The sequence below is a fragment of the Leptosomus discolor genome, chromosome 11, assembly GCF_034619465.1.
Source record: "Leptosomus discolor isolate bLepDis1 chromosome 11, bLepDis1.hap2, whole genome shotgun sequence".
NCBI lineage: Eukaryota > Metazoa > Chordata > Aves > Leptosomiformes > Leptosomidae > Leptosomus > Leptosomus discolor.
Window position 1 is genome coordinate 17112551 of NC_141401.1, and position 16090 is coordinate 17128640.

Genomic DNA, 16090 nt, shown 5'->3' on the forward strand with positions numbered 1-16090 from the left:
TGTTATAAATCACTATATTAATGTTTCTTCCAGCTTGCTTATTTTGTGTTCTCTTTGTTTTTTCTTTGCTATGTGATCGTATCTAAATATCTTTACCTGACCAAACGACAGGCAGGGAAAACAACTTTCCTGCATCAAAAGGCAGCAATTGTAGACGGTGTGGCATACGAGGTGGTAAGAAGCTTGCAAAAAAAATTAATGAATGCACTGATATCAAGGAAATAAAAATTTATGAAGGATTTTTCTGGTGTGGAAAACCCAATGATGTGTTTGGGTGCAGAACTGCACACAAGCGGTGTGTTGGTGGCTCTAGGCTGAGTGTGGAGGACCGGGGAAGTTATGGGGCTTGAGATGGTGCTTTCTCAAATGTTTGCTTGTTTTTAAGAGAAAGAAGCATGTTAACTTCAAAAAGGTTCAATTTTTACAGTTTTTATGTACAGTTTTTATGTACAGTTTTAGTTTTTAATCCTTCCTAGAAGGTTCTAGCCATTCAAGCAACTACTTAATGAGACCTTTTTGCTTGAGAGTCAGGTCTACACTTTGAGATGCAGATCTATGCCTCTTCTGCAAAAGGTTTTCCAAATCCCTTTCAGAATTAAGTTGCTTGTGAAGCAAAATGTCTTCATTTCAAAGCGATATCTGGGTGTTGATCCTTCTTTTCTCCAGCTACTCTTGTGCTATCCCTCTGCAGACCCCAGAAAGGCTGGTTATCCAAATACCACTTCTAAAGGGGTACAGTGCCTCTCTGCTTCCCCCTGAGCAGATGTGTATGTGTATGCTAGGGAAAGACATGATCAGAGCATTCTCAGCTCCTAAAACCATTGCTTGGAGATGCAGACATCCAGGTGTAATTTCATGGCTGCTCTGAGTTTCATGAGAAGTCCAGAACAAGTCGAGAGAAGTCTGACACTGTCTCCTGAAACGTGTCCACCAAGTTGCCTGTAATGGTCCTTGCATCTCAGTGGGCTTCTCTTCCACGTGAAATAAAATATATTATTAAGCCAAATATATTATTAAACCTTGTTTTTTACTTGCTTAAATGCCAAATGACCAAGACAGAAATTAGATACACACGGTTCCCCTTTTTTCTAGGGGAACAAAAGTGTCTTTTATTGTCTGGCTTTGTTCACCACGTGCCTGCTGAGTGCCATCAAGACTAGAATGTCCCTCTTGCCCTGAATTTCTTCCTTTTGAGAGTGGTGGTGGCACCTTGCTGAAGGAGAACTGAATATTCTTATATCATTACAAGTTGGCTTATTTTCAGTGGTCAGAGAGGATGTGATTTCCATAAAATTGTTGGATTGAATTAATAAATTTGTGCCACTTCTCGAGTTTGGGCAGAAATCCAGCTTGTGCAAGCAATCTTACCCTGTTGTGGGAAGGTGATGCAACTCTGATTGTCCTCACATCAGTCTTTCCACCCCTCCTTTTCTTTCTCCTCTACAGCTCTAATCTGTTGGGTTATGACAGTAGTAGGGTACATGGTACCGTTTGAGGCAGAGAATTTTGGTGTCTTCAGAGGTGACGTTCACTGTTTCTAGTATCTCTGGTTGCACAGGTTTCCCTAAACATGATGTAAGGTGAAACTGTCCCAGTGGAGATCTTCACGTGTAGATAAGAAAAGTTCAGTAGTTTCTCTAGCAAGCCTTCAAATCTGGTGTTGGTGCATGAAGAACACTTGTGAAGTGGGATGGGGCTTTTCTTGACTGTCCGCGTCCAGCTTTGGAGGCACATTAGTGCAGCAGCTTGGGCTGCCAGCGTTTTCATAGCCCAAACATTTCAGTTATCTCAGCGAGGGGCCGTCATGAAGGCAGGCAAACTCCTCCTGTCCCAGGCAACGAGGGGAATGTATTTATTTACTGTGGAGTTCAGTCTGTGGTCAGCTCTGTTTATTTGGCTTAAGTCAAGCCAGCAGAGCAATCTGCCTTAAACAGCCAGGATCAAGGGTAGCAACTACTGCCTTCCTTCCATCATTCTCCACAGTGGTATCCTAACAACAGAGTCAAGACAGACAGTTTATTCCCTTTACTGATATATTTGCAGAAAACATACTTTTGAAGCTGTCCTAACTCCGATGTTCCTTCTGGTGTGATGCCTCAGTAGCACAGTCTGTGATCTTTGCTTCTCTTGGGCATCATCAGTGATGGGTCCCCAAATGTCATCTGTGTCCCTTCCTTCTGAAAGCACAAACCAAGTCTCTCATAAGATCTCTAAAATCCAGCCTGCGCTTTCAGAATAGGCGGGTGATTTTGGTACCTTTCATTGCAGATGACTTTGATCTGAAGAGTCATATCACACTTGATAGATGTTGGTATTTCAGTTAAATTGCGCTTGTCAAGCAAGAAGGGGTAGATACAAGGGTGAAGGTAACGTATAGAAGAGAGTTTTACTTTAGCAGCTTGCCAGCAGATAGACTGGCAAGCAATTTACAGAGATAAATTAAACAGGAATTTGCTTTCAAAGCCATCTCATGATCATGCGGTCGCTGATAAGTCTGCGTTGTACATCCAACCCACAGGATAGCCTGGGGCTTGCTTCTAAAAGCAAATTTGAGTCATGACATCATGCAGGAAGTCATTGTGGAGGGTTTGGTGAGCCAAGTGCTCTCCTCTGATCTCAGAAGAAAGTGGATGAGTGCTTTGCACATGCGGGAGGGCGTGTGGGGGTGTGTGAGTGTGTGAAACCAGGCTTCAGCAGAGCATTGGGAAGCCAGCATGCCTTGGAAGTGCCTTCGCCAGCCATCGAGTAATGAAAGCCGTGCCATTGCTAACCAAAACCGCTCAGGCTGTCTGTTTTCCTGCTGGTTTATGTTCATTGATGAAACTGCTTTATGTGTGGTGATTTCTAAGCGGCGTGCAGGAAAGCAGGTGTTGATCGGTCTGTCTCAAAACAGTTGGTTGGGCTTGGTGAGGTGATTGACCTCCCAAGTACCAAAAAGGCTGCGTCAGTCGCCATATGCATGTATCCATCCTAAAGGGTCCATAATAAACAGAGCTGTCATTTGATCTCTTTTTTTTTTTTCTTTTCCTTCAAAACCACATGGCAATTTCTAGGGTTTTCCACCATTCTCTTCTCTTGTTCAGAATCTATATATCCACAGCTGGTCTCAAGCCTGAGAGTTCATTGAGGTTGGCCAGGATTAATGATAGGATGTAGATCCCAAAAGTGGCCATTGAGGTTTAGTGAGGGTTTTTTTTTTTCCCTTCCTGCAAATAGGAGGTTTTTGATGGATGGGACCTTAGCTGTGAAGAGAAAGAAGGTGGTCAGGAGAGATCACCTGGATATCAAAGCATCTCACTGGCCTTCCTTGAATCAAACAGGCTGCTTAAAAAAAGCAAGTCCTGGAGCACTCAGCCAGAGGTTTACTTTGCTGTGATTCATCCTTTCTTTTAATAGTGGTACATGGCAAAATGCTGATTTAATGGGGCTAAGAAGGAATTTGGAAAGTGCTGCGGCGAGGCAGCAAGGCGTGACGCTGTTCCAAGGATCTGGCTCCAAGCTTTGAGCTGGCTGAATGAACAACTTTACATGCTTTATTTTTTAATTTCTCTGTGGCACTTGATATTTACCCTTCCTCCAAATCAAGACTTTAAGGCAAAGGGCTGCCTTGTTGCTAGACCTCCGAAGTGACGGTGCTGGAGACCCCATTTAAAGCACTGTGTCCTTCAGCATCCTTGTGACCAGAGGAGTGGTGCTGCATTGAGTCTCCTGCTGTCCGTTTTCCTCCTTTCTGAGATAGCTCTAGGAGGGGGGGGGGGATTCAGACTTCAGATCAGCTTAGATCACCTTTATTTCATATGATGGTTTCTGCAAGGCTGATAGAGAATTTAAAATTAAAAAAAATAAACCATCAAAATCCCACTACCAAACCAAAAGTGTTGCAGTTGAGTGCAGCCCAGGGGAGGCTTTGCAGGACCCTAGACACCATAGGAAAGCTCCTCAGCTCTTACATTTAGAAGAATAAAGCAGCGACTTTCATTTTCTACCAATGGATTATTTTATTATCTTATTTTTTATTTTGTCATAGAACCAGGTTTTTTGTGTGTCTTCCTAACACTGTGTGGTGTTTGGTGTTGCAGTGATGCCTATGCGGTTGGCTGGAATGGCCGGATGGGGATGCGGCACAGCAGGCTCGCCAGCCCTGGCGCCTTCCTAGACAAAGATGGGATATTCATCAACACAACCAACAGCAAGCTGCTGGAGAGGGCCCATGGCATCCTCATGTCAGTGCAAAAGGAGAGGATTTTGGCTTTATTCCTGGGGCATCAGGAGCAGCATGGGTAGTTAGAGGAATATAAATAGCCAGAATATAAAAATGTCAGGGTTTCAAGTAGATTTGGAGACATTGCATGGTCGGGTCAAAGTGACCCAAGTATGTTTTATGCATCTGATTCGTTTAACTGTTATCATTCATTTGTAATGAAAGACTCAGGGAAGAGAGAGAGAGAAGGAATGAATCTGCTGGTCAAACCAGTCTCAAGATATGACAGTGACGTAATGCAGTCACATTTTTTAACATGATATCAAAGTTTCCATTACAAATTAAGTGGGGAAATGATGTCGATGATTCACACTGCAGCTTCAGAGAATATCGCTGGCGTGGCTGGAGTTAACATGGGGTATGAAAAAGCAAGAGGGTGGTCAGTCATTTTGCAACGCCGCTCCCTCGCTCTACCCAAATTACCGGCATCCCCATCATTTCCAATGTAAGGATTCCCTTTAATTGGACACCTTCCTCTCAAACCTGTGCCACTGAATTTGTAAAACTGGTTTGCAGCATGCAGAAGCAGCCCGATTTCAGTGCAGGTTATAGGAAGCAGCTGCTAAAGGGGATTTGGAAGAGCTTGTTTCATAAACTCCCCCATTCTGCAATTGCACGCGTGGATTAACCTGAGCCATTTATTATCTCTCCAGGCGAAATAAGAACTTCAAAGCCAAACCAAATCTCCCAAAGGTAAGTGAGAAGCAGCATTTTTACCTTGCTGGTTTGTGGGTTAAGACTGTAGGTACAGTGATGAGTTGCTGATGGGTACGAGGAAGACCACTTCTGTCTGCATCAAGATCTTGGTCAGCTCTATTCAGGGCTCTTTAATTTATGTAAAACCAACAAATTTCAGCCCTGATTTGTGCTGGGAGAGTGCTATATGAGTGCTTGCATCCTCCTTTCTTGGACCTGCTCTGGCTCCTTTTATTCTTCTCCTGGAAAAGGAGTACATATGTGCTGGTGAAATTAGATAATTAAATCTGTAAACTAAAATGAGCAGGTAGGTTATGCAAGAGGACTGGTACCTGATAGACAACAGGGTTGTCTTATATTCAGTTTCCCTCCATCTTGGCTGCATTTACTGTATTTTAAGAGATGCCAAGAGACCTGTTGTGTCTAGAAGAATAATGCTTCTTGTGGTCCTTGCTGGTGCTGCATCGGTAGTCCAGAACGGAGGACCAGAAGGAGCAAACTTTGGTTTTACTCCTCTCTGCGTGCACATTGCACAGTTAATTGGTGAACTGCTCATTATCAGTGAATGGTTTCTCTGCAGCCCTTAGTGAGCAGGAGAGTCAAATTTCCCATGGTCAGATACCCTTGGCAAGTGCTCAGAGGAGCTAGGAGGAACGTGGTCTGGGGGATCTGTCTTCGGCCAAATAGAGCAGAGCTACATTGCAAGCCATCCCTTGGTGTTTCCCATGGAGATTAAGTAGGGTGGTCACCTAAGGAAGCCCTGCAGAGGGATATAGCAGATAGCATGACCATAAAATCTAGTTGTTCTTGTATTTATCAAATAGAATCTCTCTTTTTCTACAGCACATGTTGGACGTGAAGTCCCTGAAGCACCTAACCAACCTGACGCTGCATGACCGCATTACCAAATCTCTCCTTCATCTCCATAAGAAGAAAAAACCGCCCAGCATCAGCGCCCAGTTCCAGGTAATCCTTTGCCTTTGATACCGAGAGGTCAAGTAAAAGCACATACCTGCTCTGGGTCCGCAGGGTGCTGAGGAGATGTGCAGGCACAATCCTGTCCCATCCTCACCACTGTTAGGATGTGAATTCAGCTGAGGACATGTAAGCTGGGAGACACCTTGCAGGTATCTAAATGGTGTAAATGGAGAGAAACAAGAGCAATGGTGGATATCGTGAGGGATGGTGTGGTGGAGCAAGATGGGACATGAGAACGAGCTGCAGGGCAGAGAGGTCGGTGCACCCCTCTCCTCTGGTACCTCACTTTCCAAGCCATCGCGTCGTGGTGCTTTCTCTGCCAAGTCCAGAAACCGCAAAATCCCCAAATGACATTTTTACAGTCTTTTACTTGCATTCAGCATCTGAAATTCAATCTGCTTTCAAGCCAGCCAGAATGTGAATTTTAATAGGGGCGGAAAGGTCAAAATATTGCTGCATTATCTCCAGGCAGGCAGAGGAATTCAGAGGAGGGATCAATACAGCATTTGTTGTGTTGTTGGCGCTGTGCGCCAGGCAGCTGTCCCTAGGAATAGCTGCAGCAAAAGTAATCCTCCAATATGCGCATTAGGGCTTGGAAACTGCTACAAGACACATGTACAAGCAGGTGGTAATATTAGAAAGCAGGTTTTCAGTTAAAAATCAGTTTCTAAGCAAGTCTGGCTTGGTTTTTACTTGTAATTTTGGTGGGGTTTTTTGGACATGTGGGCTATTTTTAGAAAGTCTCTGTGCGCAGCTTTGGGTAAAATTAGGGAATTAAACATATAGATACACACTCATGTATATATATATATCCATGTATATATATTTTGCATAATGCACATCCATATATATATATTAAGCTTAGTCTGGTGTAATGGTATGCTGGTTAAAATACACTTCTGCAGACTTTAATTCATACAATATCATGCGAGGTTGAAACAGGGATGTCTTGGAGTGAAATGCCTCCTTGAAATCTATTTATCCTTCAGACAAAACCTGAAAAGCCTCATGGTGCATGGTTGAGATTTTTATATATATTTTTACAGCACATACAAATAAAAGGCCCCTAAACGCCGTGAAGATTTCCCCGCTGCCCCTATGCAGCAAAGTGGATCATTCAAATGCCCTTTTCCTTATGGTTTCTGATGTTCCCCAGCAATGATTTGACAATGTAGGAGCTATGCCTACAACACCTCCTTTTTTACTGAAATTAATAAAAATGTATTTCAGTCAGAGGCAGCTCTGGAATGACTGCCTGCTTCTCCCCTTAGGCAAACACTGGGCACTCCAGCCCTAATTTCATTTAACACTGGTAAGAGAGGAGCATTTTCTCGAGAGAGAGCAGCCTGGTGCAAGCCAGTGAGATTGCTTTTTTTTATCAAGAGCAGGCTAATAAAATTGCGGCACATGGAACTGGGTCACAGGCAGGAAATACAAATGTTTCCTATCACGGGGTTTGGGGGGGTTTGTTTGCTGATAAATGCTGCCTTGTGACTAATGCCTGAACACTCGGCTTGCAGCTGCTCCGTCTCCTATTGATTTTAACCATGCTTATACTTACAGTGATCTATAGGCAAAATACCTCTATTAGAGGATGCTGTAAGAGCAGCAATGGCTTTCACAGTTGAAAACTAGATTGCTGGTAAACTGCAGCCCAGTGATTTGTAGCCTCCCCTTTTATCCTGCGTGCGGGTGGTACCCTAGAGAAAAGGATGCTGCCCTGTCTAGCATGAGGTGATGCTGAAATGCTTCATTGCGCCCTGAGTGACCAAATACAGGTGGTGAAAGATTGGGCCGCTGAAAAGTTTTGCAGGCAGAGGGACAAAGGAGCAGGGTGTGGGGTTAATCCGGGGACCTCGCGTGTCCTTTATGGATTCCCGATGACCAGAGCTTGCGCCAGATGGCAGAGGGTGCCTGAACCATCTGCTGTGCACGGGATGTCGCTGAAGGCTGATGAAATGGAAATACCCCCTCCTACGGGGCCGGCGGTCGCAGTACGACTCAGTTTCCACAATTTCCAGTGCTGGGAGCACTTTGCTTGCTGGGCTTTCGGCCGGGCTCTTTGGCAAAGGGGTTGCATCCTGTGTGCCCCCCGCTTCCTCCCCAGTATCTCGGTGTGGGACGCAGTGGGATGGTGCAGCAACATCATTACTGGTTGGTATGTCCTAGTAGTTGTTGGGGTTGTTTGTTTTTTTTTTTTAAAAAAAAAAGTGTAATGTCAGTCTACTTTTAAGAAAACCAGGAGTGTGACAGCAGAGGTCTGCTGCATCGTAGTGTTCCTGCTGCTCCCTGGGATGGGAATGACAGGGACATCCGCATGCAGTTAATAGACACATAACGCAGCTGCATCGCACGTGCATGGGATCCATCCCTTATTCTTCCCCAGATCCTGCATGTAGATACATTTTTCTAAACATGAAAGGCTTCCCATAAAGATGTCTTTGAAATGATCAGGAGAAGAAAAGGCTTCCTGCAAGCAGATGTGTAGCCGAAATGCATCTTTCTAATATCACACCGTTTTATTAACATGTATATTCAAAAATGTATAACTCTGCTTGTAGTAAATATGCAACAGAATATCTTTTACACAGCTGAGTTTTAAAAGCTATTAAAATCAGGAGTAATCAGCCCTGCAGCACGTTACTAACACCATGTGAGTAATGTACTTGGCAATTAGAGATATTCAAAGTATTTATAGAGCACAGCAAAAAAAAGTGCAGTTGAGGAGCCCAGCCAGCCGCAGACTGACTCAGCATGCTCTGATTTTCAGAATGTTTTTATTCAAAGAGCTTGTGCTTCATCGCAAAAGAGTCAAAGATTTGCAAGGTGGAGGAATAACTCAGCCCGTTGGAGCAGTTTGGTGTAGCAATGATGCCAATATAAATTTATTTGTATGGGCTAGACTTTTAATAATGATGCAGAAATAAGGTGAAATATAGAACGGGAACCTGGAAAACCCTCAATTCTCAGTGATCACAGCTGTGCATTTCAGCAGAGGAATATGGCCAGGAATATACCAGCCTTGAAGCTGTTCTCCTCTAAAAACGATCTATGAAATGTTTACGGTTCACAGGCTTCAAATATCATTGCAAATTCCAGTTTGCAAGTCATTGCCAATTCTAGATCTTCCCTTTGCAAAACTGTCATTAAGAAAATTCATTTTTAGGGCAGCAATAAAGTTTCAACAAAGATCAGGAATGAATGCTGAGTGGAGTCGCTTTTGATAAAGGGAAATTTTATTTGTATTTAAAAAACATCAGTGATTGTTTGGTGCAGCGTAAATCCTTGTCTTGGAGCTCCCACTCACGTCTAGGAGAGGCTTGTTGGTGCAGGGCAGGATGTGACTCTGGGCTCCAGTGGCTGATGTGAAAAAAGGTCGAGATGGAGATCTCAAAACACAACCCAGCATTATAGTTCTCTCTAGCTAATTTGTTGGGCGCAAAGACAAAACCAGCCAAGTTGCTTGGGCCAAAACACTCATTTTGGGGAACAGTTTCCCATCTGCCTGGTTTACTTGTCATTTATTCCAATTTTTTTGTTTTCTGCTTTAAGGGCTTAGATTTTCATTATTCATTGTGGTCTCTTGTCTGTTTCCCAACTGAAGGTGTCTTCTCTGTTGCAGGCATCGCTCAACAAGCTGATGGAAACCCTTGGCCAAGCAGAACCTTATTTTGTCAAGTGCATTCGATCCAATGCTGAAAAGGTAAATCCCATCCCGTGAAAGCAGTGCTGCTAAAAATCATCTTGGAAATATTTTGTAAATTTTTCTAGGGGGTTAAAAAGAAAAGAAAGACCCAAATTGAGTTGTTTTTAGAAGATATTTGTATAGGAGCAATGGGAAGCATGGATGTTATCACTTGGGTGTTGCCCTTGATAAACTGCAGTGGCTAATTGTAGAAACACATATATGAAAACATGTATATGAAAAATACATGGATTTAATTTATATGAAAAATATATTGGTTTTAATAAATGAATTTAACTCCTTTGAAGCTCCTGCCACCCATAACAGAGCACCATGAATTCACTTGTGCTGTTACTGAGCCCTAAATCTTCTTTAAAATAAAATTTCTACAGGTAAAAGCAGATACTTTTAGAATAAGCCTCATTATACAAACTGACTTGGTGATGCATTATATTTCTTGAATTTGACTTTAAGCATTTGTCTCATGGGCTAAGGACCCTCAGTTTAAAATGAAGGTTGCAGTAGTGATGCTTTCGTGTGGTTTAATCCTTCGGAGTTTTACCCAGACATTTAAAGATGAAGCTTTATGCCTAGGAGATTATTCAGTTGCTCACAGTCTTTCCCATTAGCTGTGCCCTTGGGGGGTCTTATTCAGTTCTGGGACTCCAAAAAACCTTCTTTATAGCTTTATATATATAGTTAGCTGTTTGAAATTCTCCATCTGATGGCTGCTTGGAAGCAAACAGGATTCAACGCTGGTGGGATGGCTACGGTTCCCGGGAGCCCACGTTCCATCCCTCTTCTAGCATTGTTGTCAACGTGCATGTGCTACATCTGCTGAATCTATTTACCCATCTGCGCGCTTAAAAGCTTCAGTTAAAGGAAGTATTTGCTCATCATTGGCCTGTTTTTCCCCTTCCAGCTGCCCCTGCGGTTCAACGACAGCCTGGTGCTCAGGCAGCTGCGGTACACGGGGATGCTGGAGACAGTTCGCATTCGCCAGTCAGGATACAGCTGCAAATACTCCTTCCAGGTTGAGTAAAACGTTTTCCATCTTTCACCACCTTTAGCGTCATTATCAGAGTTGTCTCAATGTTGCTAGCTCGTTTTTTTAACAAGGTAATGAATGTATAGCTCATGCAAGGCAGTGGATGTAATGAGCTGATGTCTGGCATGGAGCAGTCCTCTGCTGTGCTGCTGATTTCTAGCAACCTGGTCTAGACCCAGGTGATGACTGCGAGCCCCTCTAAAGATAACATTATGGGTATTGAACAAAAGCAGTGCTTTTTTGTAACATGGACTTCATTTTTGAAAAGGTATCCAGTTTGCATGCGTTCTTCTGCATGTGTTTTGGAATCACCTGGGAATGGCATTCGCCCCATCATGTTGGTGCTGGCTGCGTCCCATCAGAGGGGTGATTGGCATCCTCTAAACCACTCAGGAGTTATCCAGCTTTTCCTTTTCTTCTTTTGTGTGTGTTTGCCAGGTTTTGCACACATGTCAGTCCTTTCATGCTTTGCTGGTGCCGATTTGTTTCCTGCTGGCAGCTGCTTTGGGCCAGATGTCGTGTCCTGCACAGCAGCTGTTTAGAAAAGGAAAACAGCTCAATTATTTTTTTGCCGTGAGCATGGATCCCAACCTTACTTGGGAGGATCTCTCCTCTCGTACCTCCTTCGCTCTTTGAGTCCTCACAGCAGTAACTGATGGAGCATCTCAAAAATGCTTTGCAAATGCTGCTAACCCCCTTCCGTAGTGGCCCTTGTTGAGGATTTAGAGCGTTTTTTGCTCGAGATGACCCCGTAGGTTCTGCAGAGCCTCTCCTCCCACACTGAAAGATGTTTGAACATTGCTGGGTTCCTGCTTTGATGTGTTTCCTGTCGAATACAAATGGTGGATTAAACTTGTTGTTCCCGAGTCCGTGAAATGCAGTCTGTCCTTCTTCTCACTCAATAGATCCCGTTTCATGTGGCCAATGGGGGAAATCTGTTATTTATGGAAGAAAGGAACACAGCAGGACCCATCTAACCAAATCTTGGTGTTTCTTTTTTCTCCCCTCTCAGGATTTTGTGAACCATTTCCATGTCCTTCTGCCACAAGGAATCATCCCGTCTAAGCACAATATCCATAATTTCTTCCAGAAAATAAAACTCGATCCAGACAATTACCAAGTTGGAAGAACAATGGTAAATGTTTATACTCAGCTCCGACTTACGTTCAAGATACGGTTGTAGCATTTACCTGCATTTCTGTAATGATAAATTAACATCTTTATATAAGTTTTTAATTAATGAAACTATTTTTATTCTGTTTGCCAGAAGCCGATGGCTTAAATCAAGCTTTGAGTATTGTTAACACAAGATAGTAAGGAATATCGTTGTTTTGTGTTAACCAAGTCACAGGTCTGTTTGTAACAAGGCAGCCTTCGAAAAACTACATCTGTGTGTAGACACAGCTTGATACAATAGCTATCATTATGCCTTCCCTGAAGGGAAAGCAGGGGCTCTGTAATTCAAAGCTTGGACAGTCGCAGGCTGTAGGTGAAACTGCAGAAACCTCTTAGAGGTGACTTAACTAAAATCAGCTGCTGAACTTTCTTCTGGGCATCTAGGACACGGAAACCAGGAGGATTAAATCATTTGGTCTCGGAAGCTTTCCATGCTAGTGTTTTTTGGGGTTTTTTGACCAGGTTTTCATGAAGGAGCGGGAGCGGCAGCTTCTGCAGGACCTGCTCCATCAGGAGGTGCTGCGCCGGATCACGCTGCTGCAGCGCTGGTTCCGCAGCATGCTCTGCAGGAGGCAGTTCCTGAGCTTAAGGCAAGCTGCAGTGATCATACAGGTAGGTGATGATGCCTGATTTCGTTGCAAATTACAATCCGTGAACCCTACAGATTCAGCTGATGGGTAAAATCAGGTCCCCTCTCTGAGAAAGGAGTTTGATTCCTAGTTGCGTAAGTTAGAAATGGGGGAGGCAGAGCTGGAAAGGTTGCCTGAAGGCAGGTGCTCTCCCATCCTCATGCAACGCATGTTACATGGAGCTGCCTGCTGTATTTGCAGAGATTTTGGCGTAGTTACCAGAGCCGAAAGCAAGGCGAACCATCCCCAGACCCTCTTGTCCTCAGCAAAGCTGCCGTTGTTCTCCAGACCCACTGGCGTGGCTTCGTGGAGAGGCGGAGGTTCCTGCAGATGCAGTTTGCAGCCCACCTTATCCAGAGCTGCTGGCGGGAGTACGCCAAGCGGCGGCATGACGCAGCCACCAGCATCCAGGCAGCCTGGCGAGGACACCGTGCAAAGCAGTCTTACACAGCCAGCAGAAACAAAGTCGTTTACTTGCAAGCAGTGTGCAGAGGATATTTAGCACGACAAAGGTAACACCGTTGGCCTCGGTTAAAAAAGAAAACATTTTTTGATGATGTTCATTGGCATTGGGAGGTGGTTGGTGTGAATTCGGGCACTGCTCGGACTACAGTGGCTTACAGAGGATGGTGTCCCTTTGTTGGATCCCTGACCCTTTCCTGACCTGCCCTGAGCCTTCACTTGTCCATGCTTTCTCCTCCTAACAAAGGAGTTTATTTAGCTGTACGTCCTACTCTTAGAATAAGCAGAGCCTATTTCAGGTTGGAGCACGTAGGCAGTGGAAAGCTGAGACCATAAATACCTGCAAGTTTTTTTTCCCCTTGGCAGCAGCACCAGTTAAGTAGCCTATTTTTAACGCAGATTGCCTTGCCAATCTTGTTGCTGCGCTGTCTCGCAGGGACAGGAGGTACTGGAGCCAGCTGCTGCAAAGAGGAGAGGGTTTCCAGCCATGCCTTGGCTTGCTGGCCAAGGGCAGGTCTTGGTTTGTTCTCTGGAGGCGCTGCCTGCAAGGTGTGGAGCACCTTGACATAGGGTGAAAGATTTGGGAGCTGGAAAGAGCTCTTGGTATGGGGCGCGAGTCCCTGCTAGCTGTAGCAGAGTCATCCCAGGCAGGATGGTGAAGATGGAGAAGCCAAGGGGGTGCAATGGGTTAACCTCTTCTGGCTCCGTCAGCTCACAGAAGAGCTAGACCAGGGATGGAGGCTGGACCTGCTGCCATCAGCATGCAAGGAGCTTTCAGGTGCGTTGGGGCAGTCCTTGTGTAGGAGAGATGGCATGAGAGGGGAAGGTTCAAAACTGAACATGCACTCGCATTGTCTTGCACCAGATGTAGAGGGCGGGTCGCTTGAGATGCCAACGGTGGTGAAGTGGTGGTGGTGGTGATGAGATGCCACCGGTGCAGTGCCTTGAAGGGACGTGAGTGGGCATGTGAGTACAATATGCTGTTTTTCTGCTTTCTTGCAGGTTTAGAGCTTTGAAAGAGCAGCGGTTAAAAGAGATGCAGCTGGAGAACAGCCTATCAGTTAGAGGAGAGGATGGACTGGAGGCAGATGATGCTTTGGAAATTAAGGGCTCCGACCCATCTAAGTGGGAGGATGGCTCATTTGAAGAGCGAGTGAGAGCCATAGAGGAACATAAATCGCTGATAGAGAATAGTCGGGTGAACCACATGGACCCACTGGATACTTCTGCAAATTTATTGTACAAAAGACATGAGAGAGCCAGTAGCCAGAGCGGGGTGGGCACTGAAGAGGAGGTCGTTGTGAGAGAGAGACCCAAGTCACTGGAGGATCTCAACCAGAAAAAAGTGGTTCGTGCAAAAAGAGAAAGCCGGAGGATGCGTGAACTGGAACAGGCAAAATTTAGCTTGGAGCTGCTCAAGGTCCGGTCTACCGGTGGGCTGTCACCTTCAGAAGAGCGGCGGTGGTCCACTGAACTTGTATCTGAGGCACTTCATTCCCCTCAGGGAACCCCAGAGAGCGAAAGCTCTCAAGGGAGCTTTGAGATGTTAAGCTGTGAAGACACTCCAAATAATAAACTAATTTCCTTAGTTTTAGATGAGCAAGATGCACAGTCATTGTCCACTGACTCTTTGCCTAGCAGTCTCCAGGCTCATCTGCAGGAGAAGTCTTTCTGTGCAGCAGATGTGAACAGCAATTTACCCAGTTGCAGAAGGATGCCTTCAGACTTGGAGCTACCTGATAACCTTACTGTGAGAGAGCGCCTGGTCTGTGATCCCCAGAATGTTATACACAAGGCACATCCAAGAGAAACCTTCCTTTCCAGCAACCTACCTACTTTCTACGTTCCACCACAAGATAACATGAAGGTGAAGCTGGTGGAGAATAACCTGAGGAACAAAGCAGTGGAAAGAGAGGAGAGGACAGTTATGTTCTCTGAGATCAGGAAGGACTCTGAGCCAGACCAGGGCAGAGCCTTGGGAGGGGAGGAAGAGGAGAAGTCCTCTACCAAGAGAGAGGAATGTGGGACAGTGACTGCGACACAGGCCCATTCTCCAGACTCTGTCATCAAGAGACTGGAAAAGCTCAACGTGGAGAAGGAGGAACGGCAAAAGCAGCTTCAGCTGCAAAATGAGAGGGAGATGATGGAGCAGATCCGTCAGCAGAAGGAGATTCTGGAGAGACAACGTAAAGCATTCGAGCAGCAAGGGAGGGTGGAGGCTTTGCAAAGGGTTGAGCAGAGCAGAATAAAGGACCCCTCCCTCAAACCAACCAAAAAACCCGACAGCCGGCCTCAGTCAGTCCTCATCCTGCACCCCCAGAACAGAGAGGAGCATGGCCCCACCACAGGTGTGACTCCAACCTCATCAGTGGACATTAAAGGTCTCACCGTTGGGACCAGGGGAAGCTCTCCCGCCCACAGTGCCCTCAAAGACAGGCCTGTCAGCATGTTCATGGAGCGAAGAGAAGGTCAGTCAGGATCGGCACTGGAACCCCGGTGCCATTCCAGACCAGCTCTGGACCCCAGGGACCTGCCGGGCAGCCACTTCTCAAAGACAGAGCGCCTCCGGCAATCCCGAATCCCCAACCAGGCCACCGAGGAGACAAGGGCAAGCGCTATGTTCTTCACACCGAAAGACAATCCCTTTGGCCTCCAGTGAGTAAAAAGATGGTGGGCTTTCTCTGTAGGCTTTCTTCATAGACTTTCTCGGTAGGCTTTTTGTTCTACTAGAGACCATTTTATACAAATGGTCCTGAACGTTATTTCTGGAGACTGTACAAAACCCCTAGTGAAATGAAGACAGGTTTCTAGCAACGAGCGGGCAGAAATCGGAGGAAAAGGAAAAAGAACTGTAAATATGATTTCTCAGTCTCTTATATGATGGACATGATGTAAGCCAGGGGAGATAATCATGGACATGAGCAGGTGAAGGGAGTTAATAGATAGAGGATCAACACTACTTTCATTTACCCTTTATGGGTAAATAGGAATTTATTTCTGAAGGTGAAAGATGAAGAAAAAATTCTTATGATTTTTGGGTGGTCAGAGTAAAAATGGCTAGATAAGGCAGAAAATGTCAGGATTTTTCTTGTTTACTGTGTAATTAACACAGCCAGCAAAGCCATTCGGACAGTCTTACTATTGTAGATTAAAAA

General features: G+C 45.1%; 1 protein-coding gene across 4 annotated transcripts in view; it reads left to right on the forward strand.

Moving 5' to 3' along the window:
• Positions 1 to 16090, forward strand: part of MYO9A (myosin IXA) — a 149629-nt gene that overhangs the window by 111084 nt on the left and 22455 nt on the right. For all 4 annotated transcript variants that reach the window (XM_086471911.1, XM_086471909.1, XM_086471908.1 and 1 more), the window contains 9 exons: positions 4080 to 4223; positions 4915 to 4954; positions 5801 to 5923; positions 9558 to 9638; positions 10543 to 10653; positions 11681 to 11803; positions 12307 to 12456; positions 12675 to 12985; positions 13938 to 15590. In XM_086471911.1, the coding sequence (XP_086328037.1) occupies positions 4080 to 4223; positions 4915 to 4954; positions 5801 to 5923; positions 9558 to 9638; positions 10543 to 10653; positions 11681 to 11803; positions 12307 to 12456; positions 12675 to 12985; positions 13938 to 15590 (2736 nt within the window). The remainder of the gene's footprint in view (positions 1 to 4079; positions 4224 to 4914; positions 4955 to 5800; positions 5924 to 9557; positions 9639 to 10542; positions 10654 to 11680; positions 11804 to 12306; positions 12457 to 12674; positions 12986 to 13937; positions 15591 to 16090) is intronic.